This window comes from Myxine glutinosa, chromosome 1, assembly GCF_964187855.1.
Source record: "Myxine glutinosa chromosome 1, kmMyxGlut1.1, whole genome shotgun sequence".
NCBI classification, from domain to species: Eukaryota; Metazoa; Chordata; class Myxini; order Myxiniformes; family Myxinidae; genus Myxine; species Myxine glutinosa.
This window is the reverse complement of record NC_136261.1, coordinates 396530636-396552994: the sequence shown is the minus strand read 5'-3', so window position 1 is coordinate 396552994 and position 22359 is coordinate 396530636. Positions and strand designations below refer to the sequence as shown.

At 45.1% G+C, this 22359-nt stretch overlaps 1 protein-coding gene across 4 annotated transcripts in view; it reads right to left on the bottom strand.

Moving 5' to 3' along the window:
* Nucleotides 1–2004: 2004 nt before the first annotated feature.
* Nucleotides 2005–22359, bottom strand: part of LOC137416712 (uncharacterized) — a 418237-nt gene continuing 397882 nt past the window's right edge. For 2 of the 4 annotated variants that reach the window (XR_013621887.1, XR_013621888.1), the window contains exons 2-5: nt 12976–13074; nt 12267–12450; nt 7168–8078; nt 2005–2677 (exon numbers count right to left, since the gene is read on the bottom strand). Coding sequence is in view for 2 of the 4 variants with exons in the window: in XM_068102333.2 (XP_067958434.2) it covers nt 2239–2677; nt 12267–12450; nt 12976–13074 (722 nt within the window). In the remaining 2 variants the exon portion in view is untranslated. The remainder of the gene's footprint in view (nt 2678–7167; nt 8079–12266; nt 12451–12975; nt 13075–22359) is intronic. The other 2 variants (XM_068102333.2, XM_078770323.1) reach the window with 2 other exon arrangements.

The window sequence follows — 22359 nt, the reverse complement described above, 5'->3', positions numbered from 1 at the left end:
GTGTGTGTGTGTGTGTGTGTGTGTGTGTGTGTGTGTGTGTGTGTGTGTGTGTGTGTGTGTGTGTGTGTGTGTGTGTGTGTGTGTGTGTGTGTGTGTGTGTGTGTGTGTATATATATATATATATATATATCTTTCATACCATGGCAGCCGTTGGCGATAGAAAGCACATTCATGCAATCTATCTGAAAGCTATAATCTTTGGCGGGTGCTACTCCACACCAGATGTACAATTCCCAGTACACTGGTACTCATTTCGCCGACCTCAGAAGGATGACAGGCCGTGTCAACTCTACCTGGTGTTAATTAATCCCATGCCAGCCACCACATATATATATATGCAGTCATGTGGAAAAGTAAGTACACCCTTGGCTCTAATCGGTGGTATTGCCCCCTTTGGCAGAAACAATCTCACGTAGGCGTTTCTTATAACTGTCGACCAGTCTCCGACATCGACTGGGAGAAATTTTTGCCCACTCCTCCATGCAGAATTATTTCAGCTGTGGGATGTTTGAGGGGTTTCTTGCATGCACAGCTCGTTTCAAATCCCCCCACAACATCTCGATCGGATTTAGATCCGGGCTTTGACTTGGCCATTCCAGAACCCTCCATTTCTTTCTTTTCACCCATTCCTTGGTGGATTTACTGGTATGTTTAGGGTCATTGTCATGTTGCAAGGTCAACCTTCGGTTGAGCTTCAACTTTCCGACAGATGGCCTCACATTATCCTCAAGCACCCTCTGGTACAATGAAGAATTCATAGTGGATTATATGATGGCAAGCTGCCCAGGCCCTGATGCAGCAAAGCTGCCCCAAACCATAATATTTCCTCCACCATGCTTTACAGTTGGTATCAGGTTCTTGTGGTCAAATGCTGTCTTTGGTTTTCACCAAACATGTCTTCTGGTACTGTGGCCAAATAGCTCTACCTTTGACTCATTTGTCCAGAGCACATTGTTCCAGAAGTGCTGGTCTTTGCCTCGGTGTTCATTGGCAAACTTTAGTCTTGCCCTGATGCTCTTTCTGGACAGCAAAGGTTTCCTCCTGGCACACCTCCCATGTAGATCAAATTTGTGCAGCCTCTTTCTAATGGTAGACTCGTGCACTTTGACATCAACAGTGGCAAGAGCTACCTGCAGGTCGCGTGATGACATTCTGGGGTTCTTAGAGACTTCTTTCAGCATCTTGCGGTCTGCTCTCGGCCTGAACTTGATGGGGCGGCCTGGCCTGAAAATGTTGGCAGTTTTTTGGAATCTTCTCCACTTGTAGATGATCTTCCAGACAGTCGAATGATTGATTTCAAAGTTTGGTGATCTTTTAAAATCCCTTCCCAGACTCGTAGGCATCTATAACCTTCTTTCTGAAGGCATCAGACAGCTCTTTTGATCTAGGCATGGTGACACCACACACTTCAACAACAAAGAGCAAACCAAACTAAATGTCTGAGGTTTAAATAAGACAGGTTCCTCCAAGATCCTCTCTAACGATGTTCGAATCATTTGCACCTGAGCTGGTGCACCTGATTCTAATTTTAGGTGTTTGAAGAAGTGATAAATGTATGGGTGTACTTACTTTTTCCACATGCGAAATATTTATGTTTATTTAAACTATACAATGGACTACAAAATGTAAATGTTTCATGATATTTGTTATATTGTATCACCTTTATCTGTCAATATTGTTGAAATGAAGATCAAATAGCTGTATGTTGAAATATGTCGAAAAAGTCCAAACTTTACATGGGGTGTACTTACTTTTTCACGTGACTGCACACACACACACACACACACACACACACACACACACACACACACACACACACACACACACACACACACACACACACACACACACACGGATTGGAGCAGTTAGGATTATGCATTTTTAAAGAAAGGCGCTTCCAACCGGAAAGTTACACTCGATCTAGTGACCGGGTCTGCTCTTGTTTATTTGCTCCAATTTGTGGAGTAGATATCGTTTTACTTTCTGGTTGGAAGCACCTTTCTTTGTGTGTGTGTGTGTGTGTGTGTGTGTGTGTGTGTGTGTGTGTGTGTGTGTGTGTGTGTGTGTGTGTGTGTGCGTGTGTGTGTGTATTAGTGTATAGGTGTGCAGGTGTATTTTTTTTTTTGGGTGGAGGGTGGGTGGGAAGCGATGACATTCCAAATGTAAGTTTGTGTCACATCAACATTTTATTTTACCATTATAGAAAAAGTACGTTCGAAAAAGATAAACAAATGCACTTCAAGTATTACTGTCATTGTTCGAAGAGGATTTCGCATTGAGAAATCTCTCAAATAAATCGTTTCTTCTCTTTTCTTCTTTATAAACCTTCTTTAGCAACTTTCTGGCCTTCTTGTTTCGTGCTTCGGCCCCTTCCATGAAACGGATGACCCACTGGGGTGCATCATCATCATCATTTGATCTCGACCTTTTTTTTGAAGAGGCTGGCGTGGCCGGTGGAGGGGTGGTCGATGGGGCAGGGAACACTGTCTGCTCCTGTGACTCTTCAGCCAGTGGTGCGGCTCCTGCGGTCTCCACCGCAGGAGAGCACCTTGCTTGCGCATTGCATGGCGGGTTAACAGCAGGGTCCTTTTGCAGCATCAGACCCATAAGGTCAAAGAATTGCCACTTACTCTTCCTCCTGCCAGTCTGCTTTTTCATGTCAACATTCCGCTTGTATCTGGAAAACAATGAAACTGAAGTTACGAGCGGTTTTACACAGTTTTCTGATGATACTGTTTTGGTGAATGATAGTTATGTATTTTTGTTCGAACATGGTTCATTTCAACGATGTAATACTATGATGCTATCAAAACGGTGACTTGGAGCATTTCAAGGTTAGCATGCTGAAGGAAGCGAGAGTGACAGAGGTTGAGACACTGGAGAGAGTGAATTGTAAAGAGACATCGCTTGCTCCATCCCTTTTGGTACAACGTACCTTTGTTTTACTATCATAATAAAGATACAAAAATAAACGAGAACCGCACTTGTGGAGTGCATACTTCTGCCAGGCTTAACAGTTTATGTTTTGTGTCCCACTTATAGGCCGGATGGAACAGACTGATAGGCAGCAACGAAGGCTGGAAAGGGTGGAAATGCGAATGGTTTGGTGTATGTGCGGAGTATCGTTGAGAGAGAGGAACACAAATGATGAATTGCGAAAGATGATGGGAATAGAGCCTGTGATGGATGCAGTGAAGAGAAACAGGTTGAGATGGTTTGGCCATGTGTTGAGGAAGGATGAAAGTGGATGGTTGAGAAGAATGATGGAAATGAATATAGAAGGAAGTAGAGGACGGGGAAGACCGAGAAAGACTTGGCCAAAGGTGGTGGAAGAAGAAATGCGGGCAAAGGGGTTAACAAGGAGAGATGCAGAAAACAGGGCCATCTGGAGAAGATTGTCATGGGGCCTGCAAGGCTAACCCCCGCTCTCGCAGGGAAAATGGCCTTAAAATGCCTGTTGTTGTTTTGTTGATAGGCCGGATCTGGATTCGGACCTGAACCAAAATCTAATCGGCTTGTTCTACTGTTCTAGTCACCTAACCAACTCATTCACCTAGTTTAGTCATAGCTTTTCACCAGATCTCTGAAGGGTGAAGAATACAACAACAACAACATGCATTTTAAGGCCATTTTCCCTGCAAGAGCGGGGGTTAGCCTTGCGGTCCTCATGACAATCTTCTCCATTTTGCCATATTTTCTGCATCTCTCCTTGTTAACCCCCTTGCCCGCATGTCTTCTTCCACCGTCTTTAGCCAGGTCTTTCTCGGTCTTCCCCCTCCTCTACTTCCTTATACATATATTTCCATCACTCTTCTCAACCAGTCACTTTCATCCTTCCTCAACACATGACCAAACCATCTCAACCTGTTCCTCTTCACAGCATCAATCACAGGCTCTATTCCCATCATCTTTCGCAATTCATCATTTGTCTTCCTCTCTCTCAGCGACACGCCGCACATCCACCGAACCATTCGCATTTCCACCCTTTCCAGCCTTCGTTGCTGCTCTACATTCATGACCCATGTCTCGCTCCCATAAATCACAACACTTCTCACACATGCAGCATACACCTTTCCCTTCAGCTTCAACGACACTCCCCTCCTCATCAGCACGCCACTCAGTTCCTGAAACTTCTTCCATGCACATCTCACTCTAGCAACCGTTGCCGAGTCTGATCCACCTTCTCCATTCAGCATGTCTCCGAGATAGCAAAATGTTTTCACACCTTCCAGGTTCACGCCGTCTCCAAGATCCAACTCAACATTTCCTCCATCTGCAACTCCCTCTGTGCACACCTTACATTTGAATGTAGCTGCCACACTGGTTAATGACCCTCTCAGACCACTACATTTTTGATGAACCCACTCAGCGCACATTGTACATTGAATGGAGTTCACTCCGACACCCTTCCTGCACACAGCACATGGCCACTTCCCAGTTCATTCCACCTCACCACATGCTTTACCACTTGCCATCACCTTCGTCTTTCCTATATTCACCTTCAGACCTTTTGTCTCCATACTTTCCTTCCACTTGTTCATCTTTTCCTTCAGTCCATCCATACTTTCCGCAATCAACACCAGATCATATGCATACAACAACTCCCACGGTAAACCCTCCTTTACGGTCTGAGCCAGCACCTCCATCACAGCTACAAATAGTAGTGGACTTAGTCCCGACCCCTGATGCACTCCCACCTTCACCTCAAACTCACCACTGTTCCCGTCCTTCGTCCTTACAGCTGTGCGCGCTCTATTGTACATTGCCATCACAACTCTGATCAACCATTCCTCCATTTATAACTTCCTCAATGCCCATGTCAATACTTCGCATGGAACCCTATCGAATGCTTTCTCCAGATCAACAAACCCAAGAAACAACTTCTTCCTCTTCTCCATGTACTTCTCCTGCAACTGCCTCACAATAAAGAGCGCGTCTGTCGTTCCTCTTCCTGGCATAAATCCAAACTGCATTTCGTCGATCTTCACCTTCTTCCTTATCCTCCTCTCCAACACCCTTTCCAATACCTTCATTCCATGCTCCAATAACTTTATCGCTCGGTACGAGCCACACTCCAGAGGGTCACCTTTCCCCTTGTATAGAGGGACAAGGGTACTCAGTTCCCAATCCACTGGAATGCAGCCTTCTTTCACCACCAGATTACAGATCTCTGTCATTCTCTTCACACCCCAACTTCCTGCTGCCTTCAACATATCTCCCACAACTCCCGTCGGCCCTCCCGCTTTTCTACTCTTCATTGCTTTTATCGCTTCCTCAACTTCCTTCTCAGTTATCTTCTCTGCCGGTCCTAAAACTGGGTTACTCTCTATGTTGCCATCCCATTCATTCTCTGTATTCAATAGCATTTCCATATATCTTTTCCATCTTCCTTTAATTCTATCTGGGTCCACAACGATTTGTCCCACTTCATCCTTCAAGCAACTCACCCCCATGACATCACACCTCTCTTTCGCTATCTGCTTTGCAATCCTGAATACTGCTCTCTGACCCTCTTCCTAATCCAAGCGTTCTCCGAACATTTTCCGACATGTCTCCTGCGCCTTTGCTACCTCTTTCTTTGCAGCCTTCTTGGCTGCCTTATAACTTTCATGCTCTGCTTTTTCTGCTCCCGTACCCTTCGCCTTCTGCCACTCCTTGAACTTCTTCCTCTTCTCGTCAATCCTCTTTCCAACTTCATCATCCCACCACCATGTTTCCGAGTGCCTCGGTGGTCCTTTTGTCCATCCACATACCTCACCAACGGCTCCCAACAGACTATCTTTCATTGACATCCAACCACTTTCAAGCTCAGCGACATCATCCTCGACCCGACTCAGCCTCTCTTTTAATGCCTCCCTTACTGTCACCTCTTTCAACCTCCACACCTTCATTCTCGGTTGGTACTTCACCCGCCGAGCTCTCCTCGCACCTTTCACCCTTATGTCGCAGACAACCAAGTGGTGCTGTGAAACAGCCTCCTCCCCCGGGATCACCTTTGTGTCCCGGAGGTGTCCCCTATCTCGCCTACGCACCATCAGGTAGTCAACAGTTGTCGTCGACCCACCTGACGTGTATGTAACAAGCTTATTATCCCCTTTCTGGAACTGAGTATTACAAATCAACAAATCAGCTCCATCAGCAAACTCCAAAATCCTTTCGCCTTCTCCATTTCTCACACCATGTCCGTAACCCCCATGAACTCCCTCAAAACAGTCCATACTCCTTCCCACATGTCCATTTGTCTCCTCCTACCACAACAAGTTCCTCATCTTTCATGTTTTCCATCAGCTTCTCTATCGCACACCAGAACTTGTCCTTCTCTTCATCGCTCCGACCAACCTGCGGAGCATATCCCGAGATGATGTTCACCAAGAGCTTTCCAATCATCATTTTCACCATCATCAACCTATCACTCACTCTGGTCACACTCACCACACTGTCTACAAACTCCTCAGAAAACAGGACACCAACACCATTCACGCCCTCCGGGCACCCTTGCCACACAAACTTGTATTTCTGTCCCTGCCTACCCTTTACCATTCTCACACCACTTCTCTTCCATCTCGTCTCTTGCACACAACATATGTCCACTCTTCTTCTGACCAATACTTCCACCACTTCTCCTGATCTCCCTGTCATTGTCCCTACATTCCATGTCCCAAACCTCAGAAACCGATCTCCACTTTGGGCTGTACCCTGCCCATATGTATTTGTAATTGTCATGGTTCTCTTTTTGAGGCAATGTTTTTATGGCCGGATGCCCTTCCTGACGCCAACCCTCTTAGTCGCCTCTTACGACACGCAGGGATACGGTGTACCTATTCTAACCAGGGTACACACCGTACACACTGGTCAAAGTCAATTCATGTAAAACTAAAAGCACAAGGATGGCTGAGTCGTCTTCCCAAATACATTACACATACAAGCTCCTCCACAAGCTTGAGATCACCATTGATAACAAAGAAAAGGTTCGTTTGCACTGCACGTTAAGTAGCTAAGATGGCCAGGCATACAGAATGTAAACGCAACACTTTCGAAGGTGATGATGCACGAAAGAAAATGCTTGATGCTTGATGAAATGAAAATGAAAATGCTTGATGAAAATGCTTGGTGCACGAAAAAACGCCCAATAAACTATATTCCCAAATGGAGCACTCCCAAACATACCCAAATACAGACAAAGGGAAATCCAACTGAAACACAAAGAGGTGTGATTTATTGGGCACTTAGTCTTAAATCGGCTGGTGTATCTCGTCAGGAATCGTCAAAGATCGTCCGAGGCCCTGGCGTCTTTGCGCATGAAACACACTCCTTGGCGCGAAGTAGGCCTTCCGCGTGAAGCGAACGGCCTTGGCGTGCAGCTCGCTCTTCCCAGCCGTGCTTGTCCTCACGATGTCTGCACGGAAACCACAGCTCTCCGTCCACAGTTCCCCTCCTCACGACTGACCCCAGCAAGACGTCAGAAGATGACCGCTCCTGATGAAGCCAGGACTCGAACTCGCACGACGTGAGAATGTCTTGCCTGATCGATGTACCTCCAAATTGGCTGGTGTATCTCGTCAGGAATCGTCAAAGATCGTCTGAGGCCTTGGCGGGAAAATGTGTTCGTTGGCGTGAACTAGGCCTCTGTGCGTGTCCACTCCATGCACAGCTTAAAGAAGGTCCGCAGGACGAACCGCCGCTTCGAAGTCAGCACGAACCAGGACGCACAGCTTAAAGAAGGTCCGCAGGACGAACCGCCGCTTCGAAGTCAGCATGAACCAGGACGCACAGCTTAAAGAAGGTCCGCAGGACGAACCGCCGCTTCGAAGTCAGCACGAACCAGGACGCACAGCTTAAAGAAGGTCCGCAGGACGAACCGCCGCTTCGAAGTCAGCACGAACCAGGACGCACAGCTTAAAGAAGGTCCGCAGGACGAGCCGCTGCTTCGAAGTCAGCACGAACCAGGACGCACAGCTTAAAGAAGGTCCGCAGGACGAGCCGCTACTTCGAAGTCAGCACGAACCAGGACGCACAGCTTAAAGAAGGTCCGCAGGACGAGCCGCTGCTTCGAAGTCAGCACGAACCAGGACGCACAGCTTGAAGGGTGAAGGGTGAAGGGTGAAGAATCATTTAAAAAAAATTTAAATCTCATATCCAAATCCATATGCAGATCCTCACCAGAATCAAATCGATTCGGTCTTGTCACGTACCCAATCTATCCACCAAGTTTTGTCCGAATCTGCCCATAACTTTTTGAGATATCCTGCTATGTCTCGTTTTTGGCCCCATCTCCCAATGGTGAAGAATCACTTAAAAATTCTACTAGGCGGATCCGGATCTTCACCAAAATCTAATAGTTTCATCCTTGTCACATGCGCTACATCTCTGCCAAATTTCTTCCGAATCCGTCCACAACTTTTTGAGACATCTTGTTCACAGGCAAACAGAGAGACAGAGGCGAAAACATAGCCTCCTTCCACCTTTGGTGGCGCAGGTAATCATTACTTTGACTTCTCATCTCTGTACATTTCCTCTACACAATGAACCTTATACACTTTAATCATCTTCTGTAAACCGATCACACTGAAGGTCACAATCACAGAATTGTGACTTGGAGACTGTCAAAATAAATCATGTGTCACAAAATTACTCAGACATCTATATACTCGTACACCTTCAAATTCCAAGCTTTACAAACAAAACTGAACTGGAGAGTTCATAGAACACCTTACCCCACACAGTCTTGCGGAACCAGGTTGTTTGTGGGCGGGGTCTGTGAGTGGCAAATTTGATTGGTCGTGATGACGTAGAATGTCCTAATATTTTGTACAAGTCCTGCTAAACGCAAGCTTTGTGGAAGTTCCAATAAGGCAATTTGTGTTCTTGTGTTCAAGTAAATAATTCAATGGAAATAAAATAGAGGTTTTAGAAAATAAATCTCGGAAGGTTACCGCTGTTAATGCAGCATCCTCTACGCCGCCTTGTTGAACACATCACATTAGTCATTCGTGCCCGTTGTTTGTGTCCTTTGTTATGTGCTTAAAAATAGTAATGTTTCCTGGTTTGAATGATTTTAGATTTTGTTTGATTGCGAGCTCGGCTGACACTAAAAATAATTATCTCGCTCCTCTCTGTTAGGAGTCTCGCTCCTCTCCTCTCTCAGCCTGGTGTTGGCTTCACGGGTTAGGGTGCCGGCTTGGGATCCTAGGATCCTGGGTTCAAATCCCGATCGATCGCTGAATTAACGCCAGGGGGGTTGACTCAGCCTGTCATTCTTCCGTGGTCGGAAAATTGAGTACCAGCTTGCTGGGATGAATGATCACGGTGTGTACCCCAATTTAGAATAGGTACACCGTATTCCTGTGCATCGTAAGAGGCGACCAAGGGTTGGCGTCAGGAAGGGCATCCGGCCATAAAAACATTGCCTCAAACAGGGAACCATGATTGTCATGGGGCCCGCAAGGCTAACCCCCGCTATAGCGGGGAAAATGGCCTTAAAAACGATCATTCATTCATTCTCTGTGCATGCGTGATCGAGATGAATTCAGAGCCAAAGTATTGCGAAAATTTAAAGCCAAAGTTTTCCAATTAATGTTCAAAATATAACATTCAATTGATATCAAGTTGTTCGTCAATCATAAACTGATGTTTGTGGACAGATAGACAGACAATTGCTTTTTGCTTCGCAAGTGCAGGGTAAAAGGGCCAGCATTGGTGTGCACATTTGGGATCAAATGATGATGATGTTGATGATGACGATGCACCTCAAGGGCGAATACAAGACCCATCGCTGATGGGAATACCAATCTTATGGCGGTGGTTCGTGTGCAGCATGTGACTGCTGGTTACATCATGTTCTGGGGACGCAGCTGCCGTTGATGCAAAGCCTCTCTAAAACCAGTCACCTGGTACTCATTTTGCCGACCTCAGAAGGACGGCAGGCTGAGTCAATAGCATGACAGGGGCTCAAACTCCGGACCCTAAGATCTCAAGCCAGCCACCTTAATTGTTAAGCCAACACCGGGCCTTACCAAGGTGATGTGTGAAGGTGGTTTGCCACAGCCGGATGACATGCGTCTAGCGCAATGGTCTCGATCAATTGTCGCTGTCTAGCATACAGCGAAGAGAAAGCTGAATGTGTAAGTCTCTCGTACCAGTACACAGCCTCTGTATCACCAAGACTCCTGCAGTGCCTCCTCGTGGCGACACAAGGGAACTAGGCACATCACGGACCTAGGCTAATCTACAGGGGATCTCGGAGGAAAATCGGCCCCCAAAGATGTGACATGCAGGCCCACCAGCGTGTAGATATGCCCTGGCATCCCATCTTCCAGGTCCCTGCGATGGGTTAAATAGCACTTACTGCCTTGTAAGTCAGGCTCTGGTGAGTCCAAGGCTAAGGGAGCCGAATCCCGACGGAAAAGTTATGGTGGAGTGGAGCCCAATTAGGCGGATGGTGATCCCTTCAAGCAAGCACATCCTGGCAGCTCCCACAACCAGACAGGTTCCAGATGTAGGGACTTCTGTCTTTACTCTGGATTCATCTTGCGAGGTCGAGAGGAGGGGCTCAGATACTGGGCAAGTCTGAGCCCCCGAAACACGCCCAGGCTATGCAGCCACATACACACAGCTGCATAGTGCATATCCACCATCTTGCATAGAGGAATGGATGCCATGGATTGATTGACTGAGGCTTTACCAATCTTATATAGATTTACGTATGCACACGAGAGGAATCTTGAGGTCACTTGCGTATTCCCCTCAGTGAAGCACCATATCGCATCATTCTGCCACCCCTCGTGTATGGAGAATACAGTGCAGAGGGGAATTCTACCATTTTTGCTTGTGTAATAAATAGATAAATGAAATGAATGAATGATCGTTTTAAGGCCATTTTCCCCGCTAGAGCGGGGGCTAGCCTTGCGGGCCCCATGACAATCATGGTTCCCTGTTTGAGGCAATGTTTTTTTTATGGCCGGATGCCCTTCCTGACGGCAACACTTGGTCGCCTCTTACGATGCGCAGGGATACGGTGTACCTATTCTAAATCAGGGTACACACCGTGATCATTCATCCCAGCAAGCTGGTACTCAATTTGCCGACCTCGGAAGGATGACAGGCTGAGTCAACCCCCCTGGTGTTCATTTAGCGATCAAACGGGATTCGAACCCAGGATCCTAGGATCCCAAGCCGGCACCCTAACCGCTAAGCCAACACCAGGCTTGTGTATAATAAATAGATGGTATGGTGTTTTGACTGACAAGTTTCAATCGAGAATAAATCAAAATTAACTTTCACCCTTTAAAAACTGTGCGAATAAATTAGTGAAATATCAACTGTTTGTTCGTATTCTTTTCTAACCTGTGTTGCAAGAAGAGTGACCTGCTTTGTGATGCTTTAAAAGGCGGTGTATAATCAGAAACACTATTTGATAGGGCGAAAATATTACTGTAATGTTAATAAAACGGAAATGTTGAAGGAAAAAGTATTGAATATCGCAAGCGTATTCTGAAACTAATCGATATGAGAAACGGGATGGAATGAGACTCACCATTATGATAAGTGAAGAAGAAGATGGAGGAGCAAAAGTTTTTGTTTCAATGTAAATTGAAACTGGCCCATCGATCGTCACCTTACTCAACTATATCATACTGTTTGCATATCCCCTAGCATCTGATTGATATAAAGATGGCGATCATAATTGATGGCAAGCACACGTGCGGCATATAAATCCCTTATAGGACAATTGTCGATGGACGCACGCACGCACGCCAAGACCCGAGCTCCTTTTACATTACAGATCTTTCGAGGAAGCAGAAATTCTGCAAAAAAAGATAAAAACCCGATTTCTTATGTTCCCTTGCATTAACGCACACTCGCCTCCATGCTGTCTAGCCGGGTTTCAAATCCCAAAACAGATATAAACTGTCATCCTGTTGTTTCGCAGGCAGGGTGAGTAATCAGTGTGTGTGCGTTCCTTGGATGGACATTAAATTGGGCGTCCCGTCTGCCGGCATTTGTTTGGTGGACCTTAAAGATCCCACGGTGTCCTTCACAAAGAGTCGGCGAGCAATTATCGGCACCATGGTCAAAAAAAAAATCCAAAATTCCTGCCCTAAGCTCACATCCCTGTCCCAAGGGTATCGGGTGCAAAAGGGTCAACCCCCCCCCCCCCCCCCCCAAGGAGGTCACTATGCCTCTTAACTGGGCATGCAGATTAGTAACCAAAGTAGTTCCCCTTGCATTGTCATCCCCAAGTTAGAAAATTCTGGAAAAAAAATTACCGATCCTTTAAATTCCTCCATTTCTTGTCCACCTCCTCAACACTGAAGGTCGAGCCAACCTCCGTGTTGAGCTTCTTGGTGATTTTCTGCCATATATCCTTCCTCCTAATGAAGTTATTTTCAAAGGAGGCCTTGTTCTCTTCGTACAGGTGAATGAGGGCTTTCACCTCCGTGTGACTCCAGTCTGAGCATCGGAAAAAGAAAAGACACAAATCGCAATGATTAAAACTAGAGCGAAATTGATGGCGCGCCATCGCAAATCCTCAGATAAAGCAAAGTTAAAAGATGGCAAAACGATTCAGCAGGAATGACCCAATGTCAAATTAGGAGTGAAAACAAATTGTTTTGACCCCTGTGACCCTCAGTCCCCTTGGGGCAATAACTGGGGGTCAAATCCAAAAAATGATTACATATTTCATGCACCCCCAGATGTTGATTGCATTTCCCAGGTTTCATTTAAAATTCTTCAAAAATGTGCCTGCAATTGCATTTTTTGGTATTTGACCTTTTGACACCAAACAAGGCCCAGACAGCGGGCCAAAAATGATACTGCCCTCACAGCTTCTTGCCATGTGGTGATCATAATTACCAAGTTGAGTCAATTTCTGCGCAACACAACACAATGAGGAGATAGCATGACAGACAGACAGAGACCATTAAAATATCATGCAAAGGAAGATCATTTAGAGACCATCCATGTAAAACGTACTCTTTTTGGCATCTTCCTCATGAGCAACATCTTCATTTGGAACGCCTTCACTTAAGGTCATGCTTGAGGATGAAGCTGGTTGGACTTCTTCTATAGTTCCTGCATAACAAAAAAAAAAAAATCAAATTTCAATAAACAATGAAAGAGGTTCAGATGAAGATGTGTAAAAATTTTTTGGGAAAAATGCCAGGGCCAAAGAAAAAGTCCCTTTATATGGTACGTGCCATGTGGAAAAGTACAGAAAAGAAGGGACATTCCGTAGCTTATAGAAAATGCCAAACAATAGAAAAGAAGGGACATTCAAAAAAATCTCATGTGCATGCTGGTCTGCCCTTGTGTTCTTTGGTGGAACCAAGTAATGTTCTAGAAAAATTCATATAAAGGGGCGCCCTACATCTGGCAAATACAATACATTTACTTCTTCATGCAGCTGTATGAATCAAATTGACGCCCCTTTATAAAGGCACCCCTATTAAAGCTGCATGGTGAAAGGTGAAAGGAGAGCTCGGCGGGTAAAGTACCAACCGATAATGAAGGTGTGGAGGTTGAAAGAGGTGACAGTAAGGGAGGCATTAAAAGAGAGGTTGAGTAGGGTAGAGGATGATGTGGTTGAGCTTGAAAGTGGTTGGATGTCAATGAAAGATAGTCTGTTGGCAGAAGTTGGTGAGGTATGTGGATGGACAAAAGGACCACCGAGGCACTCGGAAACATGGTGGTGGGATGATGAAGTTGGAAAGAGGATTGACGAGAAGAGGAAGAAGTTCAAGGAGTGGCAGACGGCGAAGGGTGCGGGAGCAGAAAAAGCAGAGCATGAAAGTTATAAGGCAGCCAAGAAGGCTGCAAAGAAAGAGGCAGCAAAGGCGCAGGAGGCATGTAGGGAAATGTTCGGAGAACGCTTGGATTTGGAAGAGGGTCAGAGAGCGGTATTCAGGATTGCGAAGCAGATAGCGAAAGAGAGATGTGATGTGATGGGGGTGAGTTGCTTGAAGGATGAAGTGGGCCAAATCGTTGTGGACCCAGATGGAATTAAAGAAAGATGGAAAAGATATATGGAAATGCTGTTGAATGCAGAGAATGAATGGGATGGCAACAGAGAGAGTAAGCCAGTTTTAGGACCGGCAGAGAAGATAACTGAGAAGGAAGTTGAGGAAGCGATAAAAGCAATGAAGAGTAGAAAAGCGGGAGGGCTGACGGGAGTTGTGGGAGATATGTTGAAGGCAGCAGGAAGTTGGGGTGTGAAGAGAATGACAGAGATCTGTAATCTGGTGGTGAAAGAAGGCCGCATTCCAGTGGCTTGGGAACTGAGTACCCTCGTCCCTCTATACAAGGGGAAAGGTGACCCTCTGGAGTGTGGCTCGTACCGAGCGATAAAGTTATTGCAGCATGGAATGAAGGTATTGGAAAGGGTGTTGGAGAGGATGATAAGGAAGAAGGTGAAGACCGACGAAATGCAGTTTGGATTTATGCCAGGAAGAGGAACGACAGACGCGCTCTTTATTATGAGGCAGTTGCAGGAGAAGTATATGGAGAAGAGGAAGAAGATGTTTCTTGGGTTTGTTGATCTGGAGAAAGCATTCGATAGGGTTCCACGTGAAGTATTGACATGGGCATAGAGGAAGTTAGGAGTGGAGGAATGGTTGATCAGAGTAGTGATGGCAATGTACAAAAGAGCGTGCACAGCTGTAAGGACGAAGGAAGGGAACAGTGGTGAGTTTGAGGTGAAGGTGGGAGTGCATCAGGGGTCGGTACTAAGTCCACTATTATTTGTAGCTGTGATGGAGGTGCTGGCTCGGAACGTAAAGGAGGGTTTACCGTGGGAGTTGTTGTATGCAGATGATCTGGTGTTGGTTGCAGAAAGTATGGATGGACTGAAGGAGAAGATGAACAAGTGGAAGGAATGTATGGAGACAAAAGGTCTGAAGGTGAATATCGGAAAAACGAAGGTGATGGCAAGTGGTAAAGCATGTGGTGAGGTGGAAAGAACTGGGAAGTGGCCGTGTGCTGTGTGCAGGAAGGGTGTCGGAGTGAACTCCATTCAATGTACAATGTGCGCTGAGTGGGTTCATCAAAAATTTAGTGGTTTGAGAGGGTCATTAACCAGTGTGGCAGCTATATTCAAGAGTAAGGTGTGCACAGAGGGAGCTGCAAATGGAGGAAATGTTGAGTTGGATCTTGGAGACGGCGTGAAGTTGGAAGGTGTGAAAACATTTTGCTACCGAGGAGACATGCTGAATGGAGAAGGTGGATCAGACTCGGCAACGGTTGCTGGAGTGAGATGTGCATGGAAGAAGTTTCGGGAACTGAGTGGCTGCTGATGAGGAGGGGAGTGTCGTTGAAGCTGAAGGGAAAGATGTGTGCTGCATGTGTGAGAAGTGTTATGATTTATGGGAGCGAGACATGGGTAATGAACGTAGAGCAGCAACGAACGCTGAAAAGGGTGGCAATGCGAATGGTTCGGTGGATGTGCGGAGTATCGTTGAGAGAGAGGAAGACAAATGATGAATTGCGAAAGATGATGGGAATAGAGCCTGTGATGGATGCTGTGAAGTGAAACAGTTTGAGATGGTTTGGTCATGTGTTGAGGAAGGATGAAAGTGACTGGTTGAGAAGAGTGATGGAAATGAATGTAGAAGGAAGTAGAGGACGGGGAAGACCGAGAAAGACTTGGCTAAAGATGGTCGAAGAAGAAATGCGGGCAAGGGGGTTAAAAAGGGGAGATGCAGAAAATAGGGCAAAATGGAGAAGATTGTCATGGGGACCGCAAGGCTAACCCCCGCTCTTGCAGGGAAAATGGCCTTAAAATGCCTGTTGTTTGTTCGTTGTATGCACAGTATACAATATCGACATGCAGTATTGACAAACCAAGTGAAAATCCTAATCCTGAAGTTGTCCACATGTCTATTATACCAGCTGGACACAAATAAATAATTGGGAGGAGCAAGTGAAGGGAGGAGCAAATATGGGATTGGTCGCATGAAGAAAAGGGGAGAAGAGTAGTAGGATTGGTTGAGCAAAGTGTGGGTGGGAGGGATGAGCAGTGGGGATTGGTCGAATGACATATGGGTGGGAGGGATAAAGAAATGCAATCTGATAGGTCGAGTGAAATGTTGGGATGGGCAGACTTCCTGCCGAGTGAGTTAGAGATTAGGCCGGGAAAAATATATTTCCGGGTTCTGGTCAGCGCGCGCATCGATTTTGATCCTGCGCGTCAACATTCTTTTTTTCAAATTTGGTATCGACGTTCGCGCACGGTGCTCCCCGACAACACTGCGTTTAGTTTGTCCAAATCCAACCAGCCGTTCCAAAGATATGAGTAGTTTTGTGTGCCGTGACGTCATTAATCCAATCGGGAAGTTGTATGTGACGTTATCGTCTTAGTCATGTGACCGCTTAGGTGGCAAAACATTGCTTCTGCCACCATACGTAATGGCGGCAATTTGAAACTCGTCTCACATATAAATTGCCCCCAACACGATGGTAAAGAGTTGCTGTGCTGTCGGATGTACAGCCCGATTTCATAAGGGATCGGGCTTGCCATTCTACCGTTTTCCAGACGACACAACGCGCTAAAACGGATTCATGGCTGCCTTGACTGCAGCTCTCAGGTGAGAATATGGCTCATGAGGGTGTTACCTCCGCTCGCGAAGCGAAAAGCAGGATTAGGCATTTGGTTACGTACATGTGGAGTGCGTATGGCGTACGTGTGGCGTACTTGTGTACATGTGGAGTGTGTGTGGTGTACGTGTGGAGTATATGTGGTGTACATGTGGAGTGCGTGTGGCGTATGTGTGGCGTACTTGTGGTGTACGTGTGGAGTGTGTATGGCGTACGTGTGGTGTACGTGTGGAGTGTGTGTGGCATACTTGTGGAGTGTGTGTGGTGTACATGTGGAGTGCGTATGGTGTACGTATGGCGTACTTGTGGTGTACGTGTGGCGTACGTGTGGCGTACTTGTGGAGTGTGTGTGGCGTACCTGTGGGTCCACACGGGTCCACAGGCAGATGACACAGCCTCAGTTTCTCGCAATACCGCGAAAACGCCTCAACGGGCAAGCTATGGGCGTAAACTGACAGGTCCGTCTGATCAAACGGCAGCTTTCCCGCCATGTTGTTTATGCCACCCAAGATGGCGGCCGGAACCGGTTGCCATGGACAACGCTCACGTGATGCAAGGCCTCAATCGGCTGGATATTGTCATTTATTGAAACGAAGACGTTCTTTGTCGGGTTCGTGTGAAGCAACCAGAAGGCCTAGAGAGCTGTGGGTGGTCTCGTTAGTTAGGCCTGGATCCCATCTCGTTTGTCATGAAGTTGTAAGTGTCTGATAATCTGGTGGACTGGGAGAAGAGATCGTGGGAGACCATCGGCCTGCCAGACCACTTGCGCATGCGCAGTGTTGACGCGATGGATGCATTGGAATGTTTAACGGTAAGGCAAGGCGATCTCGATATCGAAATGGCAGTCTATAATATGCTTGAAGAACTTAATGATTTTCAGAATAAATACATTTTAAAATAACTTACGCTTATGTTCATTATTTACAAAAAAAAAGGCCTACAAGTCCCATTGGCTGTCTTTAATTTCTCTCTGGATGGCGCCACAGCAGATGAAGAGGACCGCAAGGCATGAGGACACAAGAAACACCTCTATATGATTGTGCAATCCATGCTTTTCAAAAAAAAGAAAAAAACCGCATCGCCGCATCAATTCTGGAACTTTGGTCTGACCAGAGACCAGCAATATATATTTTTTGGCCTATAGGTCTGCATATCAAATATTCTTAATGAGGCACATCTGTTTCCCATTGTCTTTTGTCAGACCTTGAGGAGCCATCATTCTTTTAATTATCCATGAAGACTTCAAGGACATTTGAAGGTCATTCATCGACTATCTCAATGTGAAGCATTTGTAAGAAATAAGTGGATATATTTTTTACTCATGTTCGACACGACAAGGACATCTGAAAGGTTACTTACTTTATACTATGTAAATGTAAACTACAAAAAAACTATATATTTACTTATTAAACTTTTAAATACTAGGGCATGCCCGTACTATATATATATCTAAAATTATATCCCCCCCCTCTATTTACATGAAATGGTTTGGTCCAAAGCGAACGGCTTGCGAGTACGGTGACAATCCCCCCCCCTCTATTTACATGAAATGGTTTGGTCCAAAGCGAACGGCTTGCGGAGTTTGGTAAAGACAAATCGCAGTTACGATGAATCGCAAATTAGTTTTAATTAGTTTTAAAACATAGTTTAACGCCAACATAGTTTGCCAACGTGAAATAAATGAATACGCTCTCAAATGTGCCGTCCGAGGCAGAGTCTGTTCGCCACGTTCGGCACACGTGATAACTCGCTGCTCTCTGATTGGTTGAATCGTTTTTTGGACATAGCTCGGTAACTACTTGTCCGATTAATATGAAACCTTGAAAAGGCACATCCTCGGGTCCCCAGCAATATACCTGGCAAGTTTAAAGTATATCGGACCCGTGGTTGTCGAGAAACAGCGGTCACAGACATACAGAGATTACTGGAATTAAAGATAGACTAGGGCATGCCCGTACTATATATATATCTAAAATTATATCCCCCCCCTCTATTTACATGAAATGGTTTGGTCCAAAGCGAACGGCTTGCGAGTACGGTGACAATCCCCCCCCTCTATTTACATGAAATGGTTTGGTCCAAAGCGAACGGCTTGCGAGTACGGTGACAATCCCCCCCCCTCTATTTACATGAAATGGTTTGGTCCAAAGCGAACGGCTTGCGAGTACGGTGACAATCCCCCCCCTCTATTTACATGAAATGGTTTGGTCCAAAGCGAACGGCTTGCGGAGTTTGGTAAAGAAATCGCCATAGCTCGGTAACTACTTGTCCGATTAATATGAAACCTTGAAAAGGCACATCCTCAGGTCCCCAGCAATATACCTGGCAAGTTTCAAGTATATCGGACCCGTGGTTGTCGAGAAACAGCGGTCACAGACAAACACACAGACATACACACATACACACACACAGAGATTACTGGAATTATAGATAGATAATCTCAGCAATACCTGAGTTTTGCAAGCACATCAAATTCCAAACCTGCATGTTATCCGTAATTCATTCATCTTTAACATTATCGTTTCACAGGATTTTAGCAGAACTGTCCTGATAATTCAGTCGATGTTTATAATTTTAATTATTGCTTTTGAAAAAGATTTACTGGGAACTCCTGACAGTTTTTTTAAACTCAAAAGGCCAGAGATAGCTCCCCTGCTGAAGCAAACTTGTATGCAACTCTATGAATTACAGGTATATATTTCCGAATTGTTGCCTCGTCTTGTTTTTGTAAAACCCAAGATTGCACACAATTTTTATAGTTCCATACGCAATTTTCAAAACCTAGTTAGAAGATTAACTTGTATGAAGAGCAAATGGGAAAAAAGAAAGGTACATGTGAATCCATCCCCCACAGGTTAACGCAAAAACAAACCATCCACTTCCATTGGTGGGAGGGAACACACCCCTCCACCCTGCCCAATAATTTAGAAGTATTTGCAATTCCTTATCAAACAAGGTTTGTTACAGACTCCATGCTGAGCCGATACCACAGCCACAATGAAAACAAGTTTGCCGAGCAAATGGCAAATAAGCATTGATGGAAATTAGTTTTACCAAACAATGGAAATTGTAATTAACTTTTTTTGAATGCGAATTTACTTCAGACAACCTGGTGCCAGATGTATCGCCTCAACGAGGTAATATCGTCTTTGCCTTGAAAACAATATCTTTCAAATTAATATCTTTCTACAACCTATTTATTGAACTCAGTACAAAAAAAAACATTTTATATATCTATATTTGAGTGTATTAAAAACATAACGCAACGAGATTTTCTGAATCATTATTTGATATTGTGCAGAATTATTAATCATTTGGGAAGACCCAATCTAATACTAATACTATATATCATGCTTAATGATATATATATCATACTAATACTATATACCACCTCATCCATAAAGAAATAATTAAAACTATACAAAAAATGATTTACCATTCTGTGGTTTTCTACAAAACTATGACAAGAGGTGGTCTAATGTTGCCTCTGTTAAGAGTTATACTTTCTCGAGCAAATAAATTTGGTCAGGGTGCCAGCGATAATTCGCCTACTGGAGGCAAATTTTAACTTATTGATGGAAGTCATAAAAAAAACTTGCACACGAGGTGAGTAGGTTCTAAACACACGATTTTGACAGGTTGCGGCTCATATAAATAACTCGATTCAAAGATTAATTTTTACACTTCCACAGAAGCTACCAAAGGTCTAAAGGGTATGTTCCAATAATAGTTAGGGGTCTAAAGACCAGGTCTAAGGGATCAATGGGTCCAAAAAGTCAAAGGGTGTGCAAAGGGTCTAAGGGTGTGCAAAGGGTCTAAGGGTGTGCAAAGGGTCTAAGGGTGTGCAAAGGGTCTAAGGGTGTGCAAAGGGTCTAAGGGTGTGCAAAGGGTCTAAGGGTGTGCAAAGGGTCTAAGGGTGTGCAAAGGGTCTAAGGGTGTCCAAAGGGTCTAAGAGGGTCTAAGGGTGTCCAAAGGGGTTAAAAGGGTCAAAAGGCTTCGAAAGTGTCTATGGGGTCTAAGCAGTTATAAGATGTCTAAAGGTTTTAAAAGGTATGTTCCAATAGGATGTCTCTATATATAAAGGAGGAGTGTCTGTCTGTCTGTCTGGATGTCCGCTTATAACTCAAGAACTACACATCGGAGAAAAGTTTTAGACACCGATTCGGAATCAGCATAAAATCCTGGTGGTTATAGGCTACTTTTTATTTTAATATCAATGGTTTAAAAAACCGGGCCAGCTGCAATTCCATGGTGTAGTTTGTGGCGGTGCTATTGCCCCTTTCCGATCCCATGACGCATTGCGGTTCCGATTCGCGATAAGGTCTATGTGCTATCACCGACACTTTTCCACCTTTTCCACCTTTTAATAAGATTTACCTTATCGTCCATCGTAACCACATTACGCTTGGAAACACTAGCATTATCCGTCTTCGGACCCATGGCTAACACAGACACAGTAAAGGAATACTGTACGTCGCCTGTTTTGAATGCGAATCAGCGGTTGTACAGTATACTGTACGTACATATTTATATATTTTTAATGTGCTTTTTATTGTATTTTAAATTGTTTTTTAGCTTCTTTTATTGTTAATTTATGTACTATTTTATTTATTTTAAATATATATTTAAGGAAAACAAATGTTTTCACGTCCGTAGGAGTGACATAATGTCGCACATAATGACGTTCGCTGCCCGGTCATGAAAGAAATTATGATTCTCTTGACAAAGTGACATGCAGATCAGGCAGTAAACCTCCCAACTGAGTTTCTCAACAGTCGTCAGCCTCAATTCTAAAATCCTTAATTTTCATCCCATTGACTTGAACTTTGAATAGGATTTACATATCGGCTTACTGAATTAAACCACCAACTATTTAGTCTAGTAGGAAGACTAGGTCCCCCTGCACCCCCCGGAGATATACTTCTAATCAGTGTTTCTAGATTGGAAAAAATGTGTAGAAAATGACTAGCTATGGCCCCAAGCTGAAAAAATGTCCCACATACCATTTTTATGCAAATTACTGCTGCAAATTTTATGCAAAATTATGCAAATTTTATGCAAATTTTTGATGAGGAGTAGAGTTGAGGGGTCTTTGAGGGCTTCATCGAGGTGCTCTCGGTTGCAAGACTGGGTCATTCTGAGAAGCACAGCAGGGTCAGAGATCATGATGTTCTCCTCCTCAGTGAATCTCTCCATCAACAGCCTCTCCATTGCCTCACACACTGTTTTGAGGCAAAAGAGGGACTTTGCGTAGGCCTTTCCACTGAGAACACCTTTGAGAGATCCACTTGTTACTAGTTGTGCCTCAAAGAGAATCTCTGCATATCCAGAACCACGCATCTTGTGTCCAGTGAGCATCCCGATGTAGTTCATGGATGTGTGGAAGGGTCCAATCGTTACTACATGACTAGCAAATTCATTTGGCCAGCGCCAGATGATGGGAAGGGCTTTCATGCAGACACCCAGATCAAATGTATTCAGGACCCATCTCTGACCCACCTCAGCAGTTGCTGCCTCGGAACGCTTCAGTAGCTCACGAACAACTGCGTTGTCTGTGATCGGTCTGTGCCTGGTGCCTGCATGGCATGGCAATGGCCTGCAGCCTGTGCCTGGGCTAGGGGGTTTCACCTCTGCAACTGGTTCTCCCCCACCCAGCAAATCAACAGTCGACTACTGCACGCCTATCCACCAACCGATCACAGACAACGCAGTTGTTCGTGAGCTACTGAAGCGTTCCGAGGCAGCAACTGCTGAGGTGGGTCAGAGATG